At 38.8% G+C, this 25,024-nt stretch overlaps 2 protein-coding genes across 3 annotated transcripts in view; both read left to right on the forward strand.

The window, feature by feature from the left end:
• LOC107679750 (spectrin beta chain, non-erythrocytic 1-like) overlaps nucleotides 1-18,855 on the forward strand; it is a 35,756-nt gene extending 16,901 nt beyond the window's left edge. Inside the window, exons 3-34 of the mRNA XM_016475389.1 lie at nucleotides 1,439-1,590; nucleotides 1,723-1,896; nucleotides 3,966-4,072; nucleotides 4,183-4,263; nucleotides 4,615-4,730; nucleotides 4,821-4,933; nucleotides 5,024-5,211; nucleotides 5,301-5,418; nucleotides 5,460-6,265; nucleotides 6,371-6,508; nucleotides 6,602-7,361; nucleotides 7,552-7,754; nucleotides 8,462-8,552; nucleotides 8,676-8,822; nucleotides 9,072-9,341; nucleotides 9,496-9,720; nucleotides 9,827-9,916; nucleotides 10,122-10,406; nucleotides 10,572-10,702; nucleotides 10,846-11,050; nucleotides 12,358-12,581; nucleotides 12,800-12,950; nucleotides 13,069-13,313; nucleotides 13,401-13,539; nucleotides 13,627-13,711; nucleotides 13,809-14,005; nucleotides 14,116-14,189; nucleotides 15,297-15,360; nucleotides 15,586-15,842; nucleotides 15,984-16,157; nucleotides 16,274-16,316; nucleotides 16,420-18,855. Of these exons, the coding sequence (XP_016330875.1) occupies nucleotides 1,439-1,590; nucleotides 1,723-1,896; nucleotides 3,966-4,072; nucleotides 4,183-4,263; nucleotides 4,615-4,730; nucleotides 4,821-4,933; nucleotides 5,024-5,211; nucleotides 5,301-5,418; nucleotides 5,460-6,265; nucleotides 6,371-6,508; nucleotides 6,602-7,361; nucleotides 7,552-7,754; nucleotides 8,462-8,552; nucleotides 8,676-8,822; nucleotides 9,072-9,341; nucleotides 9,496-9,720; nucleotides 9,827-9,916; nucleotides 10,122-10,406; nucleotides 10,572-10,702; nucleotides 10,846-11,050; nucleotides 12,358-12,581; nucleotides 12,800-12,950; nucleotides 13,069-13,313; nucleotides 13,401-13,539; nucleotides 13,627-13,711; nucleotides 13,809-14,005; nucleotides 14,116-14,189; nucleotides 15,297-15,360; nucleotides 15,586-15,842; nucleotides 15,984-16,157; nucleotides 16,274-16,316; nucleotides 16,420-16,605 (6,239 nt within the window). The 3' untranslated portion in view covers nucleotides 16,606-18,855. The remainder of the gene's footprint in view (nucleotides 1-1,438; nucleotides 1,591-1,722; nucleotides 1,897-3,965; nucleotides 4,073-4,182; nucleotides 4,264-4,614; nucleotides 4,731-4,820; nucleotides 4,934-5,023; nucleotides 5,212-5,300; nucleotides 5,419-5,459; nucleotides 6,266-6,370; nucleotides 6,509-6,601; nucleotides 7,362-7,551; nucleotides 7,755-8,461; nucleotides 8,553-8,675; nucleotides 8,823-9,071; nucleotides 9,342-9,495; nucleotides 9,721-9,826; nucleotides 9,917-10,121; nucleotides 10,407-10,571; nucleotides 10,703-10,845; nucleotides 11,051-12,357; nucleotides 12,582-12,799; nucleotides 12,951-13,068; nucleotides 13,314-13,400; nucleotides 13,540-13,626; nucleotides 13,712-13,808; nucleotides 14,006-14,115; nucleotides 14,190-15,296; nucleotides 15,361-15,585; nucleotides 15,843-15,983; nucleotides 16,158-16,273; nucleotides 16,317-16,419) is intronic.
• A 395-nt stretch (nucleotides 18,856-19,250) lies between these two features.
• LOC107679771 (protein Daple-like) overlaps nucleotides 19,251-25,024 on the forward strand; it is a 66,484-nt gene continuing 60,710 nt past the window's right edge. Inside the window, exons 1-4 of one of the 2 annotated variants that reach the window (XM_016475407.1) lie at nucleotides 19,251-19,423; nucleotides 19,590-19,707; nucleotides 20,674-20,774; nucleotides 24,177-24,285. In XM_016475407.1, coding sequence (XP_016330893.1) covers nucleotides 19,648-19,707; nucleotides 20,674-20,774; nucleotides 24,177-24,285 — 270 coding nt within the window. In that variant the 5' untranslated portion in view covers nucleotides 19,251-19,423; nucleotides 19,590-19,647. Of the gene's footprint in view, nucleotides 19,424-19,480; nucleotides 19,708-20,673; nucleotides 20,775-24,176; nucleotides 24,286-25,024 lie in introns of both variants that reach the window. The other variant, XM_016475406.1, reaches the window with a different exon arrangement.

The raw sequence follows: 25,024 nt of genomic DNA on the forward strand, positions 1-25,024 counted from the left end.
GGGCTGGAGAAAGCCCCGGCTGGCGGGCATGACAACGGCGCGGCCGGCACGCTTAACAGCTGGGCGGTCTTTGTACCGCGGAGACGAACAGGGGAGGAAAAGGAAAACCAAAAGACTGTTCGAAAACGAAAATAAAACACGGGAGAAGGAGCGCCGCTTACTGTTTTGGTCAGTCGTTCCACTTTCAAGGACCTATGTTTGTTTTCAAGTACTTTCCAGGCCTTGAATCCATGTCTGAAATTCAAGTACTTTCAAGAAGCGTGGGAACCCTGTTAATTACTTATGTAAGGATATGTAAATGTAAGGATTTTAAGATTCTCAAGTCGGTAAACTAATTAATAAGGGGGAAAAAAGTAGATCAAGGATCGTTCTGGAATTGGATCGTGACTCCCAGAATCGGAATCGGATCGTGAGGTGACTAAAGATTCCCACTCCTACTGAACACAGGACTGACAAAAGCATGCATACATTCTCCACCCACTTCACATTCTAATGTTTTAGGTAGTTAGTTAACAACTTTATTAATCCCCCAGTTTTATAACGTCTTTTTCTCCCTTCTCTCACTGTTTTTTTTTACCTCTCTCTTTTTGTCATTTCCATTCCTCCATCTTTCCAGTTTCCTGCAGCCGTAGGATCTGAATCATTTATTAAGCGCATCATTAAGAATGCACAAGTTTGTTCTTTTTGTGGTAGAAACTTAAATAAACGTGGTGCTGCAGAAAACTTGCTGAGGAAAAACACATGGACATACATAAATATACACTATGAAGAATACACATACATATATTATATAATATAATCACTGTAGTGTTGTGACAATATAAGCTGTCTTTTTGGGATTTTAAAAAGAGGGTTTTGAAGGTTTGAGTGCGAGTTAAAAAATATGCTTTAGGGGATTTTCGCAATCTACACTTATGTTTACTGTAAATATTTTACTACATAATGTATTCCATGTATGTCTTGTCTCTATCTAAATGGGTGAATCTCAAGAAAACTCAAGAAATAAAAATGAAGCCTATTTTTATGGCCATTAAGATTTTATGCATTGTGACATTATTTTCAGTACAGTTGAGCACATTCACAATTACACACATCAACAGTAATGGATTTTTTTGACATTTGAAAAACATTTGAACATTATTGCACAATTCTGAGTAAATATCATGACAGTATTTATTGTACTGAATTTAATTTAAGCTGATATGAAAATGGAAATGCTTATTGTCATAAAAGTTTCACTGTGCAAAAAAAAAGAAAAATCTTATTGGTCCTACAAATAGGCCTATTTATTTATGCATAATATATTTTTTATTTTATTCTTTTGTTTCTTATATATTTCTGAGATTTACATTATTTTTCATGCAAATAAATAATCAGATGTGAATCTACTAGGCCACATCAGAGTAGCTGAATGTTTTTCCCTTGCTGTCCAAACTAGATGAGCGGGAGGCTGTCCAGAAGAAGACCTTCACAAAATGGGTGAATTCAATATTAGCCAGAGTCAGCTGCCGAATCTCAGATCTCTATCTAGACCTTCGGGATGGGAGAATGCTCATCAAACTACTGGAGGTTCTGTCAGGGGAGAGACTGGTGAGTGTAAGGTGTTGAATGTGTAACAGTGTCAAGCCTAGATTTGTCCACACCATGATACGAGAATTAATTGTCATTTACTGAAGTCATTCCACTAATATCTTTGACTCTACATCTTTTTCCACCATTCAGCCCAAGCCAACCAAGGGCCGAATGCGCATCCACTGTCTTGAGAATGTGGACAAAGCTTTACAGTTTCTAAAGGAACAGAGGGTGCACTTAGAGAACATGGGATCACATGATATTGTAGATGGGAACCATCGGCTCATCCTAGGCCTTATCTGGACCATCATTCTTCGTTTCCAGGTCAGCCCATTATTCTATACTTTTCTGACCAATCTATTAATTCTGTGCCTCTAAGTATAATTTAAACCAAACAATAAGGAATAAGAAAAGTTTAGATATTAAAAACTAAAATAAAACATTTTCAGGCTATAAAACACAGAACAAACCTTCTGATATTACAGTGGACCTACAGCAAAGTTTTTGTATTGTGTCTTTGCCTGATAAGAAAAGCTAACATTTATTTGGCTGATTGGAAAAGCTTTTATTTATTTTTACATCTCTCATTTTGATAGCTGGATATTTTTAGCCCAGCTAGTTCAAACACTGTAGTCTGCTACATAATTCAGACCCTCAAAAATGAAAGGAAAAAGACCGGAATGGGAATTGTTGACTGCTCTTTATTCTGTCTGCTTCCCACTGCGATGTGCAAACTATTAAGACATAAAAAGTCAGAATCTAAATAAAGTAACAATGCCTCTGCATATCCAAGAATGGATGCTCAAGGGCAACTTACAGTAGCTCTTCTAATTAATGTGAGATTTAGAGTACATGAAATGTCAACCGATAAGAGAATTTACTGCCAGGGCCGGACTGGGACGCAATTTCAGGCCGGGAAATCTCACAGTCATCCAGGCCACACAGAAAAAAAAGAGGCCAAACTGGTACCTTTTGGGGTACAACAGTTTGTCACTGGAGCAGTACCCTTAAAATAACATTTTTGTACCTTTTTTCCCCTAATAGGTACATAGTAGTACCTTATAGTAATTTGTACACATAAGGTACTAATATTTACCTATTAGGGGTAAAATGCAAAAATATGTCTTTTTTAAGGGTACTGCTCCAGTGACAAGCTGTTGTACCCCAAAAGGTACCTTTTTGGCCTCTTTTTTTCTGTATATAGCCTATTGACCCACTACAAATTCTGAAACCACAGCTAACCCTATTATTTAAATGGCCATCACATAAGAAGGTCTAAATCCTTGGTCTGGGGCCGTGAAAAATAATGAAAGGTTGAACTGCACCTTCACTTCCCATTTTACTTTTCTTAATTTTCCCCGATATCTCTGTCTCTCCTTTTTTTATTGTACCTGTCACTTCTTGACCAGCAGGTCTACTGTTATGAACAGAACTGTGTCCATCTTGTTGCAAAACGCCCACCTCATTGCAATTTGTTATCACAAAATGTTATTTATCTTAAAATGACTTAAATACCCAATATTTAACAAACCTATATTTCATACAAATATATCAAAACAATTTTCTAAAGTGCCTAAAAGTCAAAATCAGTACAATATCTTTTTTGAAAAATCCTAATACTGAACACACTATTGCATTATTAGGCTGTGATATTTTTGTGTTGCCGTCTGCTCAAGCTCCCTCCCTTCCTATACAATAAATCCATGAGAATATCTGTCTGCTAAATTTATTAATGTAACTTTCCAATCGATAATGATGTCCTTTAGAACAGTATTCTGAATGATGTTAAAAATAGGGTGCCCCTGATAGCCTAACAGGTGCTAGCAGTTTAATACTCAACTAGGTTAATAAAGACAAAACTCTTTAGCATATTTACAGATGAAACTGACCTGCACCTAAAGCCCTGAACAGGCATTTTTGCTACATTTCGCTGCTTCTTCTGGTCGCTTCCTCTCCTTCATCGAGGCCCACGCATCGACTCTGTTTGAAACCGTCGTTTGAAGCGCGGAACAGACGTGAGCCGATTTGTATAGTGCAGCGCTGCCAGTCAAGACTAACCGATTTATGATTTATTATCGATTTATTATCGTATGACAAAATCGGAAATGATCACTTTGGTACATTGAGAAGACAAAAATATAAAATATTAATAAAAATAATAACTAAAAAAAAAAAAACAGGGCAGCGGGGCAAATCAGCCGCCAGGCCACCGGGAATTCGCCCGGTGTTCCCGATGGCCAGTCCGGGCCTGTTTACTGCTTATAAATGCTTAAAATCAAAAGGAATGTCTAGCTAACAGAAATACAATAAGAGTTCCAGAAAGAGGTATGAATATAGTTTAAATGCACATGTGGGATTTATTTCAGTTTATGTAATTTTTTTTCCTTATACAGATTCAAGACATTATAGTAGAGACAGGACAAGCTGACCAGACAGGCCGGCAAGAGACCCGCTCGGCCAAAGATGCACTTCTCCTCTGGTGCCAGATGAAGACTGCAGGGTAGGACAACAGTTGTCATACTTCAATAGTAATGAAGCTGACAGCAAATCCTCTATTTTTATGAGAAATCTGTGGTTGCAGATTTGTCTTATGTCGTTTTGTCTGTGCAGGTACCCCAATGTAAACATCACCAATTTCACCACAAGCTGGAAAGATGGCATGGCTTTCAACGCTCTCATTCACAAACACAGGTGATAAATATAAATAATTAATAATAATAAAAAATAAAATAAAATGTAAATATTAAGACAAAAGATAGCTTGTGGGGATATTGTTTAGTGGTTAGGAGACATGCATTGATACACTGAGCAGATGTGTTCATATGGATAACAATTGTCTCTTCTAGACACCACTGAGATTAAATGGAGAGAGACCTTTTCTAGACCATCTCATATTTCCTAGATTTCCCTAAGAATTTAGATTAGATTTCTTAGAATCTCTAGCAACCACTGAGAAATGAAACTGATCCTGTTCCTCTTCATACTATCCTATCAATAAAAAATTTATGTAAATGAAATAACCTCTCCATTTCACTCTATCAGGCCAGATCTGGTGGACTATGGCAATCTAAGGAGGTCCAATCCTACTCACAACCTTCAGCAGGCCTTTAATGTAGCTGAAAAAAAGCTTGGTGTCACCAAGCTCCTGGACCCAGAAGGCAAGTAACCCCTGCTGACTATTAAGCCAAACATATAATAATTATCCTCCATCCTATAGAGAATACATCTTTATATTGTATTGTTGGCAGATGTATTCACTGAGAACCCAGATGAGAAGTCCATAATCACATACGTTGTTGCATTTTACCACTACTTCTCCAAGATGAAAGCTTTGGCAGTTGAGGGCAAGCGAGTTGGCAAGGTGCAAAATTTGAGCTAGTCCGCTCCCATGTGAATTTTATGTGTTTAATGCAAGAGGACATTTTAATTGACCTATACTCATATTCTACAGGTGCTAGACCAGGCCCTTGAAACAGAGAAGATGATTGAGAAGTATGAGACATTGTCATCAGACCTGCTAACATGGATTGAGCAAACCATTATTGTGCTGAACAACCGCAAGCTTGCTAACTCCCTTACAGGCGTCCAACAGCAATTTCAGGCTTTCAACTCTTACCGTACTGTGGAAAAACCACCTAAGTAATTCAGGCTATTTATGAACAAATGTCTCTTTTTTGTAGTAAGCAACCAACTGCTAAGCAACCAACTTTTTAACTCTAACTCTTCAGATTCCAGGAGAAAGGCAACTTGGAAGTACTGCTGTTTACCATCCAGAGCAGAATGAGGGCCAACAATCAGAAAGTCTACACACCTAAAGAGGGTGCACTGGTGTCTGATATCAACAAGGTAAGATGCTAAGGTTAATGCTGCATTGCCTGTGCTACCAGGAGTTGTGTGCTCTGGCAGCTCAGAGGAAAGCCCGACTTGAGCAGTCGCGACGACTTTGGAACTTTTTATGGGAAACTGCAGAGTTGGAGAGCTGGATTCGGGAAAAGGAGCACATCTTCTCCTCTCTTGACTATGGTAAGGACCTGACCAGTGTGCTGGTACTGCAGAGCAAACACAGTGTCTTTGAGGATGAGCTTGCTGCCAGACAGGACAACTTGAAGCAGGTGATGGACGAGGGAGAGAGCATGATTCAGGCCAAGCACTTGGGCTCCCCCAAAGTGCAGCAGCGCATGGATGATGTGCAAAATCAGTGGCAGCAGCTGGAGGAACTGGCCGCCTTCCGTAAACAGAATCTGCAAGACACCCAACGCTTCTTCCAGTTTCAGGGTGATGCTGATGACCTCAAAGCCTGGCTAGTTGATGCTATGCGGCAGATGAGCAGTGATGACGTTGGGCATGATGAGTACACTACACAGCGACTGCTCAAGAAACACCGTGACTTGAGAGATGAAGCCGCTAAGAACGGAGCCACCATTGACGCTCTATCCAAACAGGCCAATGCACTTCCTGAGGAATTAAGGAACACACCAGACATCCAGGGGCGTCTGAATGACATCCGGGATATGTATATTGAGCTTTTGACCCTCTCAGACCTGAGGCAGAAGAAGCTGGATGACACCATGGCTCTTTACACAATATTCAGTGAGACAGATGCTTGTGAGCTCTGGATGGGCCAGAAGGAGACATGGCTGGTTGGGCTGGAGACACCAGAGAACTTGGAAGATCTAGAAGTTGTACAAAACAGGTATTGCTATTAGTTTTATGAACCCAGAGACAGTACTGTAAGTGTGTTTCATATACTGGGAAACTATTCCAATTTATGCCACTGTTATAAAATGTTTGTTTGCAGGCTAAGCATTCTTGCTCAGGAAATGGGTAATATGCAGGCTCGGGTTGATAACGTAAATAAAGCAGCCAAACAACTCGAAGACAGCAGACATCCACAAACAAAACAAGTGAAAGACTGTCAAACTCGTCTCAATAGAAGGTAAGAGTTATAATCCTGGATGTGAAAGCCAGTTCTAATGAAAAATACTCTGTAATGTTCCTTTGGAACTTTCCTTTTTATCTCTTCTCATAGATGGGAAGCTTTTAAAGCAATGGTAGAGGATAAGAAACACAAAGTAGATTCAGCCCTCAGCCTACATAACTATGATCTTGAATGTGATGAGACGGAATCATGGATAAAAGAGAAGACACGGGTTATTGAGTCAACACAGGACCTTGGGAATGACCTGGCTGCAGTCATTACCATTCAGAGAAAGCTCTTTGGCATGGAAAGAGACCTTGCTGCCATCCAAGATAAGTTGGATTTCCTACGTAATGAGGCCCAGGAGCTTGTGAAGGACCACCCAGAGAATGCTTCTGATATACTTGCCAGACAGAAAGAGTTGGATGCAGCATGGGACACCTTGAAACGCACCCTGAAAAACCGTGAAGACTCTCTTGGGGAGGTCAGCAAGCTGCAAACATTCCTACAGGACATGGATGATTTTCAAGCCTGGCTTTTCAAGACACAGAAGGCTGTTGCATCTGAAGATATGCCTGATGGTTTACCAGAGGCTGAGCATTTCCTGAGTCTTCATGATGCTGTGAGGGCTGATATGGATAGCCATGAAGAAGACTACCACCGTGTGAGGGACACAGGAGCAGCTGTCATTCAGGGCCAAGAAGATGATCCTCAGTACCAGCAGCTGGAGCAGAGGCTGGACGGTCTTGATAAGGGATGGGATGAGCTGCACAAAATGTGGGACAGCCGCAAGAGCTTCCTAGATCAAGGTCTCGGCTTCCAACAGTTCATGAGGGATGCCAAGCAGGCTGAGGCCATCTTAAATAACCAGGTATACATACAGTATTCATCTGATGAACCTTGTAATGAAAACAGACATTTTGGGAAACCCAAACCGTGCCAATATTGCTACCTGCTTAATATTCTTTGCCAATAACCTTCAATTACAGTTCCATAATATTGTTCCTCCCTTTTAATTTGCTATGTCTCTTTCTGTGTCTTTTTCCTGTACTTTTTAAAAGGAATACATTCTAGCCCACATAGACAAGCCTGACACCCTGGATGGAGCAGAGATGGCCCTGAAGAAATACGAGGACTTTGTAACCACCATGGATGCTAATGAGGAGAAGATACTCAGCACACCGGAGACTGGTCAGAGGCTGGTGGACAGTGGAAACCTTTACTCAGAAAGGGTCAAAGACAAGATTTGCTCTATTGAAGATAGGTCTGTTTTTTTTATATTATTTCACCTATTTTACATCCAAGGTCAGACATACAACATAATTTACATATAACATTCCTCTTTGACTTAGCATATGAACTATCCACTAAATAAACTTGCCCTTTCAATCCAAATTCCATGCTTAATTAGATAGTAAAAGTGTATAAAACAGATGATTTTTAGTTCAATAGGCTCTAGCATCCCACACGACCCTACATAAGAAAAGTTAATGCAAAAGTTAATGATTTTGCCTATTACTTATCCTCTGGACCAGTATATAAAATGGAATGACAAGAACATTTATATCAAATAATTGACTTGTCAACTCACAATGTGAGTATAATTCAGAAAGCAATTAAAGGTTTCTCCTCAAAGTTCAGCTTTCTTTGTGCTGAATCGGGAGTGAGTGAGAGAAGCATTATACTGTAAAGGAGTGGCCTGCATTTCCCCTATTAGCCCAGGCAGTCTGTAGCTCCTTAAGATGGGCGCCTGCCCTGATGGGTATTGATCTCTTTGTGAAAGTATACCTAATCCATTGGCTTATGTTGCTTTTTTAAAGTGTTCTCTCTGCAGTGAGAAAATGGAGGAGTAAAGAAAAGCTATTTCAATGTCTGCCAGTATTCACATTTAACCATATAAAGTCCTTACACCACTTTGCACTAAAGACCAACCAGTAAATAACCCATATATTTATGTGTATATGTCTTCAGGTACAACAAGAATCGAGACAAAGCCAAGGAAGTCTCAGGGAAACTGAAGGACAACAGGGAACTTCAGCACTTTCTTCAAAACACCCAGGATGTGAGTAATGCTTTACTCAAAATTTTCATATATGCAAGATCACACATATTTGCTTCTAATATGAACATAAAGTTCTTTGTGACCTTTTCTCTCATTCAATGTACATTTACCTCTCTTTTTTAGCTTACACTGTGGATAAATGAGAAAATGCTGACTGCACAGGATACATCATATGATGAGGCTCGTAACCTCCATAGCAAGTGGCAAAAACACCAGGCCTTCATGGCAGAACTAGCATCTAACAAGGATTGGCTACATAATATTGATAAGGTATATAGCAATTTTATATGTACTTTAATAAAGCACAGCAGTTGGGTTTCCGAAGTAAAAACAAAAACAAAAAAACATCAAATTTTAATACGGGAAACATTTTTACAACAGCTTTTAAACATTTAAAGACAGACCTACCTTGAGCTCTAATTTGTTATTAAACAATATAAGATTCCGTTGAAGCCCTAGTATCAATGTGTTGAAATTATTGAAAAAATTAATATGTACTTTCAACCATGCTCATATTAGGAGGGACAGAAATTGATGGAATCCAAGCCTGAGTTTGAGCCCATTGTCACCGATCGTCTTGCTAAGCTTCATGAACTTTGGGATAAGCTGGAGAGCACCACACAGGAGAAGGCTCGGCTGCTTTTTGACGCAAACCGTTCTGAGCTGTTTGATCAGAGCCTTGCTGACCTGAAGAAATGGTTGGCTAAATTGCAGCAGCAGCTCCAGGGTGATGTGGACGAAGAAGTTAAGGATCTTACTAGTGCCAACATCTTACTGAAGAAACATCAGGTGTAACATTAAATTTGTTACTTTTTCATTGTTTTGTGTCTACTATGATTCAGTAGAGTACCTCACATGAAGCCAACTATGGTCTGTGCTTTGTCTTTCCATATTTGGTGGTAATTTATAGAATACTGCTTAAATTTGCCCTATTCTCCCCTAGATGACAGAGAATCATGTTCGGGATCATGCACGGGAGCTTGAAGAACTTCAAGAAGCTGTACAGCAGCATGCTTCTCTTAGAGAGGACCAACCTGAGCTTGAAATTGAGCAGCAGACACTTCAGAGGGACTTCCAGAAGCTCCTCACACCTCTCGCCCAACGCAGGGGCAAGCTGGAGGCCGCTAAGGCAGTGCACCAGTTCTTCAGAGATCTTGCAGATGAGATAGTATGTGCATGCCTAGCATTACAGCTTCTCAGAATGCATCATTAGTTTTTGTTGATCTTTCTTCCTAAAGAATTCTTACATAAAAGTTTTGATTTGTTCTTCTCAGCTCTGGGTTAACGAGAGGTTACCAATGGCAATGTCAGAAGAACATGGCAACAATCTTCAGACTGTCCAACTTCTGCTCAAGAAGAACCAAGTGAGTTTTTCATTTTTTCCACTTACACCCATAAATCATTCCTAATTAACCAGATTGGCAGAACACAACATGACTTCACAACATGGTCTTTCTCCATCTATGGTCTATTTCAACTTGTATTGGAAGTAATTTCTATTATATTCACCAAGTGATCATGCCTCCTTTCATATACATCACCTACCCCTTTAATTATAATCCTGCACAGTCTCTTCAAAAAGAGATTGACGGTCACCAGCCACGCATTGATGAAGTGTTAGAGCGTGGTCGGCGAATGGTGGCAGCAGCAGAGGGTAGTCCAGAAGAAGAACACATGTCTGAGGAGATGAAGAAGCTCCAGGATGTGTGGGCAAAGCTGCAGGATGAGATGGTCAAACGGAGAGCACGGCTCTATGGCTCTAATGAGGCCCAGCAGTATTACAATGATGCAGATGAGGCTGAGGCCTGGATAGGGGAACAAGAACTCTACATGATTGCTGATGAGAAGGCCAAGGTAGAGCGTACAGAAGAACAGTATTGTTGTTTTATGCTGCTTGTCTTAAAAAAAATCTTCAAAATGCCAAGTTATGTCAACTCTGTGCTGGCTCCAAATTTTGTGTGCAATGAAAAGCCATACTAAAATAAGCTGTCTCTGACAATTAATCTCTCTGGGTTGTAGGATGAACAGAGTGCTATGATCATGCTGAAGCGACACCTGCTTCTGAAGCTGGCAGTGGATGACTATGCACGCTCCATCCAGCAGCTGGCAGACCGTGCCCAAAAGATGCTGGCTGAAGAGCACCCAGATGGGTATATTGGGCTAATTGCATGTCTTTACACAATGTATTGTATATTGAAATAAGTGGGCCAAGCTGAACTGAATCTTGAGGCACCTCAATGTAGGTTAAAACGCTCCATAATAAAGATTAATCGTTATTTGTCTGTATGTGAAGCGAGGCCATCATCCGAAGACAAGGACAAGTTGACAAGCAGTATGCTGGGCTGAAGGAGCTGGCAGACGACCGCAAAAAGAAGCTGGACCACACATATCATCATTTCTTGCTTAGTCGTGAAGTGGAGGATCTTGAGCAGTGGATTGCAGAGCGTGATGTGGTGGCCTCTTTACAAGAGATGGGCCAAGACCTTGACCATGTGACGGTAAATTCATTCATTCATTCATTCATTATTTATTTATAAAGCACATTTTAAAAAAACCCAGGGTTGACCAAAGTGCTGTACAGATAATAGAAGTCAAATAACAAAAAAAATAAATAAAATAAAATAATAATAATAAATTAGAAATCCACACTAAGCAAATGTGTTTTAAGTTTTGATTTGAAAGAGGAAAGTGATGACACCATTCGGATCGAAACCGGTAGGCTGTTCCAGAGTTTGGGGCCTACTGTCGCAAAAGCTCGGTCTCCACGATGTTTTAACCTCGATCTACACACAGAGAGCAATCCAAGGCTGCCTGATCTAAGTGACCTAGAAGGATTGTGATAATGTAAAATGTCAGAAAGATACGCTGGTGCTAGGCCATGTAATGCTTTAAAAACAAAAACTAGAATTTTAAAATCTATTCTCAGTTTGACTGGTAGCCAATGCAGAGAAGTTAAGATGGGAGAGATATGATCAAATTTTCGACTGTCAGTCAGCAGCCTGGCTGCAGCATTTTGTACCATTTGAAGACGCCCGATGGATGATTGATTTGCACCATAATAAAGTGAATTGCAATAATCAAGGCGTGAAGTAATAAATGCATGGATAACTTTTTCAAAGTTCTTTAAAGAAAGAACAGGTTTGACTTTTGCGAGACGTCGTAAATTATAAAAACAGGATTTAACAACAGAATTAATTTGTTTATCGAACTTGAGACCTGAATCAAACAACACACCTAAATTTTTCGCACATGGAGTAACATGAGAACTTAAGTCGCCAAGGTCCAGATCACCAAAATCATAGGAATCACTTGGACCAAACAGCATAACTTCGGTTTTATTCTCATTTAAGGCTAAGAAATTCTGTGTAAGCCAAATTTTAACTTCATGTAAACAAGCTAGCAGAACCTCTATGGAACTTGAATCATATACTGTATGTTTAAGAGGAAGGTATAATTGGGTGTCATCGGCATATAGGTGGAAAGATACTCCATATTTGGAAAAGATGGAACCCAATGGCAGCAAGTATAAGGAGAACAGTGTTGGAGCCAGAATAGATCCCTGCGGAACACCACAAGAAAGATGTGCAACTGAGGAAGTGTGTTTTCCAATACAGACAGAGAACATCCTATTAGTTAAAAAAGACTGGAACTAAATAGGCACTTGCCCCCAGACAAAGCACAATTACTGTCTCTCACATAAAAGCATGTCTTGACATGTGCAATATACGACTTTGCATATTCAGTCATACCATTTTAGATAAATATAATTACAATCAATATTTTCCTGATTCCATCAATTTTTTAGATCCTGCGAGATAAGTTCAGGGAGTTTGCACGGGAGACAGGGACAGTGGGTCAAGAACGTGTAGACACTGTGAACCGGATCATAGATGATCTGATTGAAGCAGGCCACAGTGAGGCTGCAACCCTAGCGGAGTGGAAGGATGGAGTCAATGAGAGCTGGGCAGATTTGCTGGAGCTCATCGACACTCGTGCCCAGCTCCTTACAGCCTCCTATGACCTGCTTAAGTAAGTATAAAATAATTAAATAGATTAAATGTCACTAAAGAGTGCAGTGCTTTTATAAGATCACATTATTCCTACTGACTCACTGTATCTCACATAAAAACAAGCCTATGGAACAAGATTCTAATTATTTAACAATATCTTCACCTGTGTGAAGTGTTGTAACGGGTACAGAATTAGACTGGAAAACATTATCTAAAATATTCTGTGAATTTGGTCAGGTATTTTTATGATGGTAAGGAGCTGGTTGCTCAGATTGAGGAGAAGAAGAATGAGCTTCCTGAGGATCTGGGAGAAGACTTCAGCAAAGCAGAGTCCTTCCACCGAATGCATGCTGCATTTGAAAGAGCCATCAGCTCCCTTGGCAAACAGGCAAGGAAAACACATTACATGAACAAGTGGTTGTCATAATAAGTTTCATGTTTTCATCTCTGACTTGTACATATTTACCTCAAAAAGTTAGGGATTTTTCATATCTCTTTCCTTGCAGGTGAAACAGTTCCAGGAGACCGCAACAAGACTGTATTCCCAGTATGCAGGAGATCAGGCCACTGCTATTCAAGCAACTGAAAAAGAGGTTGTGGAGGCCTGGAATGGTCTGCTGGCTGCTTGCGCAGGCAGGAGGAAGCAGCTGGAGGATACTGCAGACAAATTCCGCTTCTTCACCATGGTGAGAGACCTACTGGCCTGGATGGAAAGCATCATTCAGCAGATAGAGACACAGGAAAAGCCACGGTATGGAAATGTATAATTGTAATCATTACAGTAGAGATGTCTATGTTCCTTTTTGTGATGAAATTTGTTTCTTGTTGTCCAATGAAGAGATGTCTCCTCAGTGGAGCTCCTGATTAAGTATCACCAAGGGATCCGTGCTGAAATTGAGACGCGTGGGCCAAAGTTTAATCAGTGTGTGGAGCTGGGCCGGGCCCTCCTGGAACGCAAGCATAAGGACTCTGCAGAGGTAATCAGACACAGAAGGTAGCAAGTGTAGCCACAACGAAGTGTCCGGAAAGGCATCCATTTTCATGTACACTTCTTGTGCTCACAGATTAAAGAGAAGCTGATGCAACTGGTAGAGAAGAGGAAAGAGATGATGCTCAAATGGGATGAAAGATGGGAATGGCTTAGACTTTGTAAGTCCACAAATGTCAACAAACACACATGAAAAGACACACACAAACATACACACTACTGCATATTACAGCTGCTTATAATTATATGTCCTTCTAGTGTTGGAGGTATGTCAGTTTGCCAGGGATGCATCTGTGGCAGAGGCCTGGCTGATTGCCCAGGAGCCATACGTGGCCAGCAGGGATCTGGGTGAGACAGTGGATGAGGTCGAAAAACTGCTCAAGAGACATGAAGCCTTCGAGAAATCCACTGCTACATGGGAAGAGCGTTTCTCAGCACTGGAACGTCTTACAACAGTATGTGTGTTTTAAACTTTGACATATTAAACTCATTAATGATACCTCAAATTATGTGAATTGTTTTCACTGGCAGGCACCACTCACTGACTATTAATAATCTGTTGTAGTTGGAGCTGTTGGAAATTCGGAAACAACAACAGGACATAGAACAGTACAGACAAGAGGCGGAAAAAGAGAGCAGGTATATATACTAGAGCTGTAATCGGGCCTTAAAAGTGAGGCCCGATAGGGCCCGAGCCCGACAGAATTCAGCCCGAGCCCGACAAGTACATTTTGATTGACAGCTTTTTAAAAGCCCGAACCCGTTTACAGCCCGACATTATTCAAATGTACGCACGCACACAGCTCTTTTGCATTTCAAGAATGAGTCATTTATACATGTTTTAACAACATTTATTCATGACTAACGTAGGCTATAGGCCACTTGGAAGTTGGAACAAAGAAATAAAATAAGTCCTCTGTAACATCGTAACATCTCAGCACTCTAAATAGGCCTAGGCATACACTTAGCCTATAAATAGGCCAACGCGCCAATAAAAATTAGTCTTTCTTAACAAATTAAATTAAGATAAATTCTAAATTAAGATGGGTATTTGGCAATAACGAAATTAAGATAAAGGCTCCGCGGGATTTTGAAATTTAATAAAAGAATAATGCCAACATTAGCCTATATCTACATTATGCATTTAAGACTCAATTAATATAGTTATAATTTGAAAAACCTTTACTCACCAAGATTAGGCTACATGTTTTTGTGGAGGAAAATTATTGAATCCACTGTAGATGGCTTCAGCGCGGTCCTGCGCTCACTGATGGTGCGTCCAGCAGCACTGAACACCCTTTCACTGCTGCTGCTACTGGCCAGGATGCATAGTACTGATCTGGCAAATTTTGCAAGTTTTGGGTAGGATGGCTTGTTGATCTTCCACCAGCCAAGAACATCCATTTAATTTTCCATGACAGCCGTTTCAATGTAGCGAGTGACCTCGTCATCTTTCCAGTCAGCTTGCTGTACATTTTCCTCCTCAGCATCCATTTCGCATCTTTCTCACGCTAATCGAAACGCATCACATGACTACTCATTTACCGCGCAAGCCCGAGCCCGGCCCGAGCCCGTGTAAAATGATATAAATTAAGCCCGAACCCGACCGAACCCGTCGGGTCCCATCGGGTCCCGTCGGGTTCGGGCAAAGATCTTCAGCTCTAATATATACACAATCTGGGTAACACTGTACTTGCCTAACGCCATATTCCATACTAAAATTTGACATTCAAACTTTGACCTTAGGAGAGAAGACACTGGGTTTGCAGAGGAGTCTTCACAACTCTACACCACAGAAGAACAGTCTCTGGTGAGTTCCAGTTTTTGTAGGAATCTCATCATCTTTCTCTTCATTAACAACATTCTTCTTATCAGATATTCTTTCACATTTCATGTTGTCATCTTCTATTGCAAATACAGCATACAATAACCTATAATATAATTTTACTTTTTGTACTGCAAATGTTTGTTATAATTAATACCTGTAATACTTGTTTGAATCTGTACCCAAACTTTGTTCTTTTGTGATCTTCAGTCTGGTTTAGGAGTAATAGAGCCAAGTTCCGTGGGAGTTGATGGCACAGCGGGGGACTCCACTGTGCCTTTGATCTCAGAGATGCAGGAAAGTGGCTCACTGGAGCTGGACCCTTCCACATCCATCCAGGTTACCAAAGAGACAGAAAAAGCTGCCACGCTTCCCACTGAATCTTCACAAGTTCAATCAGTCTTGATGGAGGGACCTCTATCCCGCAAACATGAGATGGAGGGACCTAATAAGAAGGCATCCAACAGGTTAGCTGTTGTCTAGAGACAACCAGAAGTATCCAAGCCATTGACCAGAATACAACAGTGACTTTGGCTAAATCAAAAGTAGTCATCATTTTACTAGTGAACTTAATTTAAAACGGTCCACCTTCTCATCTCTTGTCTTAGGTCCTGGAACAACATTTACTGTGTGCTTAAATCTGGGCAGCTCTCTGTTTACAAGGATGCCAAGAGCTTTAGTCACAGTGTCACCTACCATGGTGAGGAACCCCTGAACCTCACCAATGCTTCTTGCGAGATCTTGACTAACTATAAGAAAAAGAAGCAGGTGTTCAAACTCCAGTAAGGTTCTTGGTCATCAATCTTGATTTATTAATTTTTAAATAAAAATGTATTTAAGTGTTATGATATATATTACATATAGGGCTTACTTGTTTTATCCTTGTTCCATTTGCCAGACTTGAAGATGGAAGTGAATATCTGTTCCAGTGTAAAGATGAGGTGCGCTATTGACTGCTTCTTTTAATTAGTTCCTTATTAGTTAATATAATCTTTGAAATATGCCAGTAAACAACATTAATTATGTATGTTTTTTTGACCACAGGAGGAACTCCAGAACTGGACTCAGGCTATAGAACAGGCAGCACAAGCTGTGACAGAAGAACCAGTTGCAGGGCCATCAGGAGTGAAGGCACAAAGCCTACCTCCACCTTCTTCCTCTACTCTAGAGGTTCCCTCAACCAAGAAGGAAAAGGAGAAGAGGTTTAGTCTGTTCGCTAAGAAGAAATAAACTCCTGGACAGAATGTGACACAGGTGAAATGGAACAGATTTATAACACCATTTTTTTTTTTTTACATTATATTAATTTGTAAGAATTTAGCTATATGAAATGTAGATTACACTGCTGCCTGTATCTAAGCTAATGACGTGTTGCTAATGTCCACACGTATGCTTTTTTATGTTTTGCTGTATTTTTCTGATACTAGAGTCACATACCACATTCACTCTGTATACAAATAAAAGCACAGGAACCAATCAAATTTAACCAAAAATATTTGTAAGAAAAAAGGAGTTCTTCTTGTCTTGATTTTTTTGTTATGTGTTGAGTTTCTTCTAGGCATGCTTCAGTATGTATTTTGACTATAAATAACATGCTTAGTTTTGTTAATCTGCCTTATTCCTTTAAAATGGTTGCAAATGTAATACTGTGCTCTTTGCATCGGAACTTATAGAATTTAAATAGAGGTTGACATTGGAGAGGTGTTTCTTTTTGTAAATGGTCATCAGCTAGCAGGAGGTGTGATGATGGTGTTTAACACTATAGCGTTAACATGATCTATATGCAATAAGCAGTGTTTAGTGTACTTTTAGACTGTTTAGGTGTTGTATTTTTCATTATTCCAACAAACATATGAATATTAATATTTTCATAATATTATATTCAAATGTGAACATATTCATGCCATTATGTATGAATGCATTAAGAAGTACAGCAATGGTACTAAAGAGAATACAAAGATGAGAGAGGTAGATTTTTTTCTTTCCAAAACCTTAACTACGCTGAATACTTTTGGAAAAGCATGAACTAATATATTTATTTAATATGGTGCTATATCTTTAAGATAAGAGTTTTACCCTCTCATAACTCAGGTTCCCTAGTATTAGTCACATTATAAATGCCCTTACACAAGGACAGAAAAACCAAAATGTATCTCTCACATCATCATAACAATGATTAAAATTTGAAAGTGATGTGTACAGCTTGGATAATGCAGTATAAATTAAACGTGGTAGCCAATGAATGTTTGAAAACATGGAGAATAGTGTGTCATACAAATATGAATGTAGAAATAATGGTAAAGGGGAAATTTTACCTGTAACATAATAATAATAATATTAATAACTTCCTAAATACATTTAAACTGAATGCTCATATTCTGATCATGCTAATTAAATATTCATTACTTATATTTTAACTACGTTTTTGAAATGTTGTATCAAAACAGTAAAACAGTACATTGAATTTAACACAGAATTGAAGAGCCCTATTTCCAAAGTCTTAGGTTTTTTCAGTATTATATTAATATGGATATATATGGATATATCCATACTGTTTCTGCCAGGCACTGCAAGCTAAAATAAGCAATGTTTTTTTTTTATTTGCATTTTTTCTTTTTCTTATTATTATTATTTTTTCTTTTTTTTTATTGCAGAAACATTTTTAACAATAGTTAAATTTCATCTCACTGTTGGTTTCTTGGATATGAATATGTTTACAGAGTCATGTTTTGCGAGGGTCAGCATGGTGCTTTATTAAGATGGTGTTTTTTTTTTTGGCCATTACATCTCGGACCTCCAAATCTTTCTTTCTCTCTCTCTCTCTCTCTCTTGGTTTAAACACACTGCAGTCTACGTTAGAATTAACTCCCTTTCAACTAATATGCCTCCATTCTCTCTTCTCCTTTTATATCTGTATGTTCAATGCAAAATCACATATAATAATTTGAAAGCAAGGTATGACTCATTTTAGGAGCATAAAAATCAATAAACTGTGTTTGCAGTAACCATTGCCCATTTTTGTCTGTTTAAGGACTTGTAGTGTGTGTTTCTGTCTGAGTCTTATTTACTTTTCTATTAAGTGAGTATTACACAGTCTGATCAGGTAAAGTTGAATTAACTAAACTAAGTAAAATGTTATTTAAAATTAATGTTAAAACATACCGCTCTTGTCCAGTAGAAGACACTGCTGTGCTGAGCAAGTGTGAGAATGTTGTAAGAAAATAGTGATGTGTTTAGTTCATGAAATTCATGGAGTAACATTTACACTACATCCACTCAATGTCAAACTAAAATCATTAGACGTTGATCTTTTGTTGGTTTTAGGTTGTGGCATTAACACTACCACTACTTAGCAATAAAACTAGTAAGTTAATACAGACTCAAGATTATGTTGTGCACGAATTAAACGTCATGAACGTAAATGACATATTTTGGATTCAAAAACGACTATTAAATCTACAGTAATCGATGAACCAACGACAAAAAATATTTTTGCTTTATTTTTTTAAAGTTGCATTTAAAATTTGAATAAGAAAACTGAGGGGCACATGACGCTACTATTCATGGCCTTCATAAATCAATGCTTCGAAGGTTAATCCAGCGTGTAATAATAGCCCAAAGAGGATCATTTTAAAGGTAGAGGATTCATAAATGCACGGAAGTGTGCGAAACAAAGTGTACATTTTCAAAATGTACAAAAACATACATTTTACCTGCTGAGGGTGCCATCGAGCCGCGCCGTTGAGGGCTAGTTGTCCCGACAGCAGTTTGGGCTTTTGGTCACGTCATTTTGAATGGAACCCAGTACTCACAAGCCTGCTATTGGTCGGTTTACTAGCACCCGCCTATGGGTCCGCGCAGCTGATTGGCTGTTGAGCACGTCACTCTCCTGTGCTGTTCGTGCGGGTGCAGGTTGAATGCGCGGCGACAAAGTAACTCCAGCAATCGCTGAGAGTAAATGGAGAGAAGTTGAACTTTAATCGCGCAAGTCCGCATAGACCATAGTGTTTTATTTTTTATGTATCCGTAACCTTTCACTATTGGGATTGTAAGTCATTTCAAAGTTTTAAAACTGTTACCTCAAAGGATGTCTTTTTATTTCCAGAATGGATTTGATTCGCGTCCCCTGCATTGTTCTGCGGCGGACAGTAGTGTGGAGTACCTAAAGCCTTAGAAGAGTCCGACACACTTTGTTTTTTTATTTATTTTTTTAGACGCACCTTCAGTTGCTAACTCTTGCGTGGGTATTTTGTGTGCTGTCCCCCCCCCAAAATGGATATTACAGTGTCTGAACTCGTGTCTAACTTCATGGATTCGCCGCTTGTGGTTTGGGTAAGTCACAAAGACATGATGGCACCTGCTGTGTGTGCGCGGAGTTTGTATTTGCGTTGTGTAGTTTGTTTAGCAGCGGCCAGTGACAGTGCAAACCTGAGCAATACTAATATGGGCTTGATGCTTTATGTTTGTATCAAACCTAGTGGAAAGAGACTAACATGCTTTTCATTTAGCAGATGTGTATGAGCGTATTAAATTATGCTTAAACTTTATTGCAACATTTTGTTGTTTTTTTTATCTATATTTTAATACATATAACTCAGTGCTAAAAGTTGTATTTATTTGTTCATTTTATTTTGTTCATATTTTATTCTTTATTTATTCTCTACTTATGTAATATACGTTTTAAAATTAATAGTTGTTCTTACTATATATATAATATTTACTTATTTATTTTAAATATAATGTAACAAATATGATTTTTTTTTTTTTTTTTAATGAATCCCACTAGGTAGAAATGTTTTTAAACCTGTAAGCACAACAGCTTAACATTAGTACTTTTTGTGTGCATACTTCTTCATTCTACACGAAGAGTTTAATGACACTTGACAGGGTTTGGCGAAACCTGCGGAACTTCCTCTGACCCCCTTACCCTGACCCCTGTGTCCTGTTTGGCTGTGCTTTCTCTAGCCACTGTGTTTCCAACTCATACGTCACCATCTTAACCACATTAGACAATCATCAACACTCCCATGTTGACATGTGTGCTGTGTCATGATACTGTGTAACATTGAAAGAAACATAAACACACACATTGAGTTGAACACAGACTGTTTGACAAACAATATTTACTTAGTATTTATTAAAAACGATCTTACAAGTATCTCTTTGTAAATGTGTTTTAAATTTTGTAAACTCTGCAGTTCAGTTCTGAAACAGAAAGCATGCTTGTGCAGCTGTGCGTGCATCCTGTCATGATATTACTACCTACTTTATTTGATCTATTGATTTTTTTTTTTACAGGTCAAGACTTTTGGACCCCTTGGGTCCGGTTCAGAAGACAAGCTCTCCATGTTCATGGATTTAGTGGATGGTGTCTTCCTCCATAAGATAATGACACACATGTGAGTGACAGATGCAGAACTGTGTGTGTGTGTGTGTGTGACTGTGCCTACATGCTGTAATCTAGCAGCTGTTACGAGCCTATCTTTTTTTAATTCGAAACCACATCCTATTCTTTCCTGCCTGACATCCAACTGTGCAGACACTCAATCCGAATCTTCACGCTCCATCAGTTTTGTTCCTCTTCCATAATTAGTGTGTCAATAAAGGGTCTCCGGTTGATTTGGGGCTGTACTTTGCCAAGAGTTTTTAAGGTCATGTGTAACATCAGTTTGCAAGCATGCGGTATAAACTTCAGCCGCGTCTGACTGAATGTTAGGCCACAGAAGTTTCGGTTAGCTCAAGCTGTAACCTCAGCTAACAGGTGACTAGGCAGCAGCACTGTCGTTTGTGAGTCTTACTAATGAACAAGGAAATCTCTTCTTTTGAGAGTATTTGCATCATGCAAAGCAGCTCATTGCACATATTTTGACACCTAGAGTTTGTGCATCTAGATTGAGCTTTATAAAACTACTGTTTTCGACTTCTTGAAGCCGCTGCATCAGCTTTGTCCTTTAACCAACTTTTACTCGAGAAGCTTTGCTGCCCTCTCTGGCTTAATCAGGGGCTTGAACACTAGACCACCTCCAGACAAAGGAAATATTTTCTCTATAAGTGGGGGTGGGGGGCATGTCTAATGGGAGGATGACATGTACTGTATTAGCTGTCCTCAGACACTCTTGTCGCCGTTTTCAATAGATTATTGTACACTGGTGTGTGTCATGTCACTTAGGGCATGGACTGCATCAGTTTTATTCCTCTAGTTGCCTTAAAGTCAACATGAAATGGCATTTGGAACCCGTTCTTCTTTCCTAATGTGACATATTTCCTGCTGAATTCAGGAAGTCAGCATGAAATCAAAGCTTGTAATTTGAATGCAGTATTGAAGTGTTTTTTTTATAAACTCTTTATCCATGCACATTTTTTAATGTCCCCTCACAACAATGTCTTTTGATGATATTTCCATTGGTGCAAGGGCAGGGCAATAATCCCTTCCAGCAATTCTGAGAATGTTTCACTCGCATATGCATCATAATAGAGAAGAAAAGATAATCACAATTTCTGTTTCATGCCGACTTAAAGATGATAAAAAAGTTTTAAAGCATCTTTAAAGGGGTCATATGATGCTTTTTTAAAGATCATTTTTTTGTGTATTTGGTGTAACAGAATATGTTGACATGCTTTAATGTTCAAAAAACTGACCTAGATATGTGGGGGCGTGTTAGAACGAGCCGTTTTAGGGGGGTGTGGCAGAGTCTTAACTTTGATAAAGAATATCTCTTTGGTTTTGAGACTTTAGTCTTTGCAACTTCAGGGATCTTATCTATTCACGAACAGCTTGTAACACTCCAAAGAGAAAGGAAAACTTGAAATCGCATCATATGACCCCTTTAAAGTTGCGTTCACTACAGCCAGATACACATTCAGATGAACAGATTGTTAAATAAAAAAAAAGTGAAATCTTGCCTTGGCAGCAAACTGAAATAAAATGTTAATTAATAAAATAACTAATAAGTATGAATTAAGTTAAATAAAAAAATAGCAATCTTGCCTTGGCAGCTAACTGAAATAAAATGTTTATTAATAAAATAACTAAGTATTAAAATGACTAAAACTAAAAGTAAAACAAACAAATAAATCTTAAATTAAAATGAAAACTGAAAATATAAAATAAAATCTATTATACTATTTAAATTAACACGGGTAAAAACTAGCCCAATTCTATATAAGCTCTTTCTAAGAAAAAATAATAAGATAAGTATAAGGAAATAATACAAAGAAACATAATTTTGATCAGGGTCAAGTGAACACAAAACCAGACATATTATACCTAGTTGATTATAGTTTTGCAACCTAAAAATTACGTAGTATATATATGTGATGTTAAAAGAATAATAAATCTTGTACATCGTTAGCATGAAGACTCACATACTCAGGTGTCCAGTGTATTTCCACTGAACCATTACAAATGAGTGGAGATGTGGAATGTTGAGGGCAATGTACAAACTGCTCCTTTCTCCTCACCCACATCCATTTTTAATATGCCCACACCAGTATGCCTGTAGCAAACCGATAGCCTTGACAGTGTATTCATTCACCAGGTATGCGGTAACACCATCGCTGTTATGCTAACGCATCCCATCTGGCAGATGTCCTCTGCATGCACCCTATCGGTCTTCCCTTGACTTTTACTAAACAATCATTGTTTTTCCAACCATGCTGTCAGTTGCAATATCCATGCTCGTAAAATGCCACAAAAAGTGAAACTCAATGCAGTGTTCTTGGCTTCAGGCAATAGAAAACAGTTGAGCCAGACAGCAGAGGAAAAAAGAAAACTGACCCTGATCTTTTAAGGTTCTTTCACTTGCAAGCGGGAATTTGCGGGCCAAGCTGGCAGAATTTGCATGCCATTCTCACAAAACAAATGTAAATGAGGATCGCACAAACAGAGTCTATGTAGGACCTCAGAACTGTCTGTGCCAAGACCAGGACCCACTTACTGGCTTCAACCTTTACATCAATGACCCAGTCCAGTGATATGAAAGCCTAATTACTTGTTATATAAGAATAACTTGGAATTTTTTGTTGATGTAAAGGATATAGTTTTTATAGTATATATATAGTATAGGATAGTTTATTCAAAACAAGGATTTGTTTGTAATCCAAGAAAAAAAAATCTATATGCAAAGTAAAGTAATGCAATGCTCCAAAGTGTAATGCAAAGATCAGGTCACTGTGCATTCCAATTAAAATTACTGATGTGCAAAACTACGTATCTTATAAATCAAGTTTTCAGCATTAATGGCAAATCATTCAGAATGCTTTTTGTTGTTTTGGAAACATTCCTACTGAATATGAATTAGAATAAAAGAGCAAAGATTAGAATAAAAGGGCAAAAGATTTAGTTTTTTAATGTTTATCTGTGGAAATAGTGAGAGAGATATGTTGCATTTGGAAAGAGACATGAGAGATTCCAAATGTAGCCAAGTGGAGTAATTCATGATGTTTTGATAAAGAATAGAATAAAAGAAAAAGAGAAAGTCAAGAAATTGCAACACAACTTTTTGTAAAATATGTACCAAGATATTTATTACTTGAAAATGAAAATAAAAATGAATAAAAATACAGCTCAGTTTATGAAAGTGATGGATAATAATTAGGCCTATTTGTAGCGCAGCCTCAGGGTGGGTTGTTTGAACGACTTGTCGACTGGTCTTGAGGAAATCATGTATAATTGGTTTCACCAAACCGTTAAAAAGTAAACTAGTCGACCTCACTAATTAACTAGTTGTTGAACTGCCCAGCCATTATAAAAGTGCTTATGTGAGATTTTCAAATGTACTCTTGTTGCTCTTGGTCCACAGAGACCCAAGCCCCATGAATCAGCGAGTCAACAAACAAGTCAACAATGATGTCAACCTGAGAATACAGAACCTCAACACTGTCATCCGACACATCAAAAACTACTACCAGGTGAGATCTCTTCCTCCATGTCCTGTTGCAACGACAAAAGTACTTCCTGATCACTACTTTTTTTTTTTAAGACAGCATTGTGTATGTGTGTGATTGTATTAAATGCCAGACAGCAGCTGGTCTCTGCAGACATAAGGTGGTGATTCCGGTGTCATGGGGATTAAACCTGTCTGCAGATGTGACTGAAATTGTGGGTAGCTGGGCGCTTTATTTTTATCTGCATAGAAGAGATTCTGTTACGTCAAGTCTGTTTACACTTCTGATCCTAATTATTATGTGAAGGCAGCCAGTAAGGGATGTGTAAACCTATGTACAGTATATTCTAAATCAGCTAGTTGGTCGGTCAAGCAAAGCAAAGAAAAGTAGGGCTGCACGATAAATCGCATGTGATATTTAATGCGCATCTTGTTAGAAAGCCGGTTCTGTAATCAACGGTAAATCTCCATCACGTGCGGGCTTTCACATTGAGCAGCATTAACTACACAGAGCCGTTGTTCACTGACGAGCTGCGCAAAACCACATTCATATTCGCGTGATTTTTTGCACAGCTCGTCAGTGAACAACGGCTCTGTGTAGTTAATGCTGCTCAATGTGAAAGCACTCACGTGATGGAGATTTACCGCTGATTACAGAACCGGCTTTACTGATAAGATGCGTGTTAAATATCGCATGCGATTTATCGTGCAGCCCTAAAGAAAAGCAAAGAAAAATCTACTAGCTGACCTCCCTTACTGATCAG

This window comes from Sinocyclocheilus anshuiensis, unplaced genomic scaffold, assembly GCF_001515605.1.
Source record: "Sinocyclocheilus anshuiensis isolate Anshui unplaced genomic scaffold, SAMN03320099.WGS_v1.1 scaffold676, whole genome shotgun sequence".
Classification (NCBI taxonomy): domain Eukaryota; kingdom Metazoa; phylum Chordata; class Actinopteri; order Cypriniformes; family Cyprinidae; genus Sinocyclocheilus; species Sinocyclocheilus anshuiensis.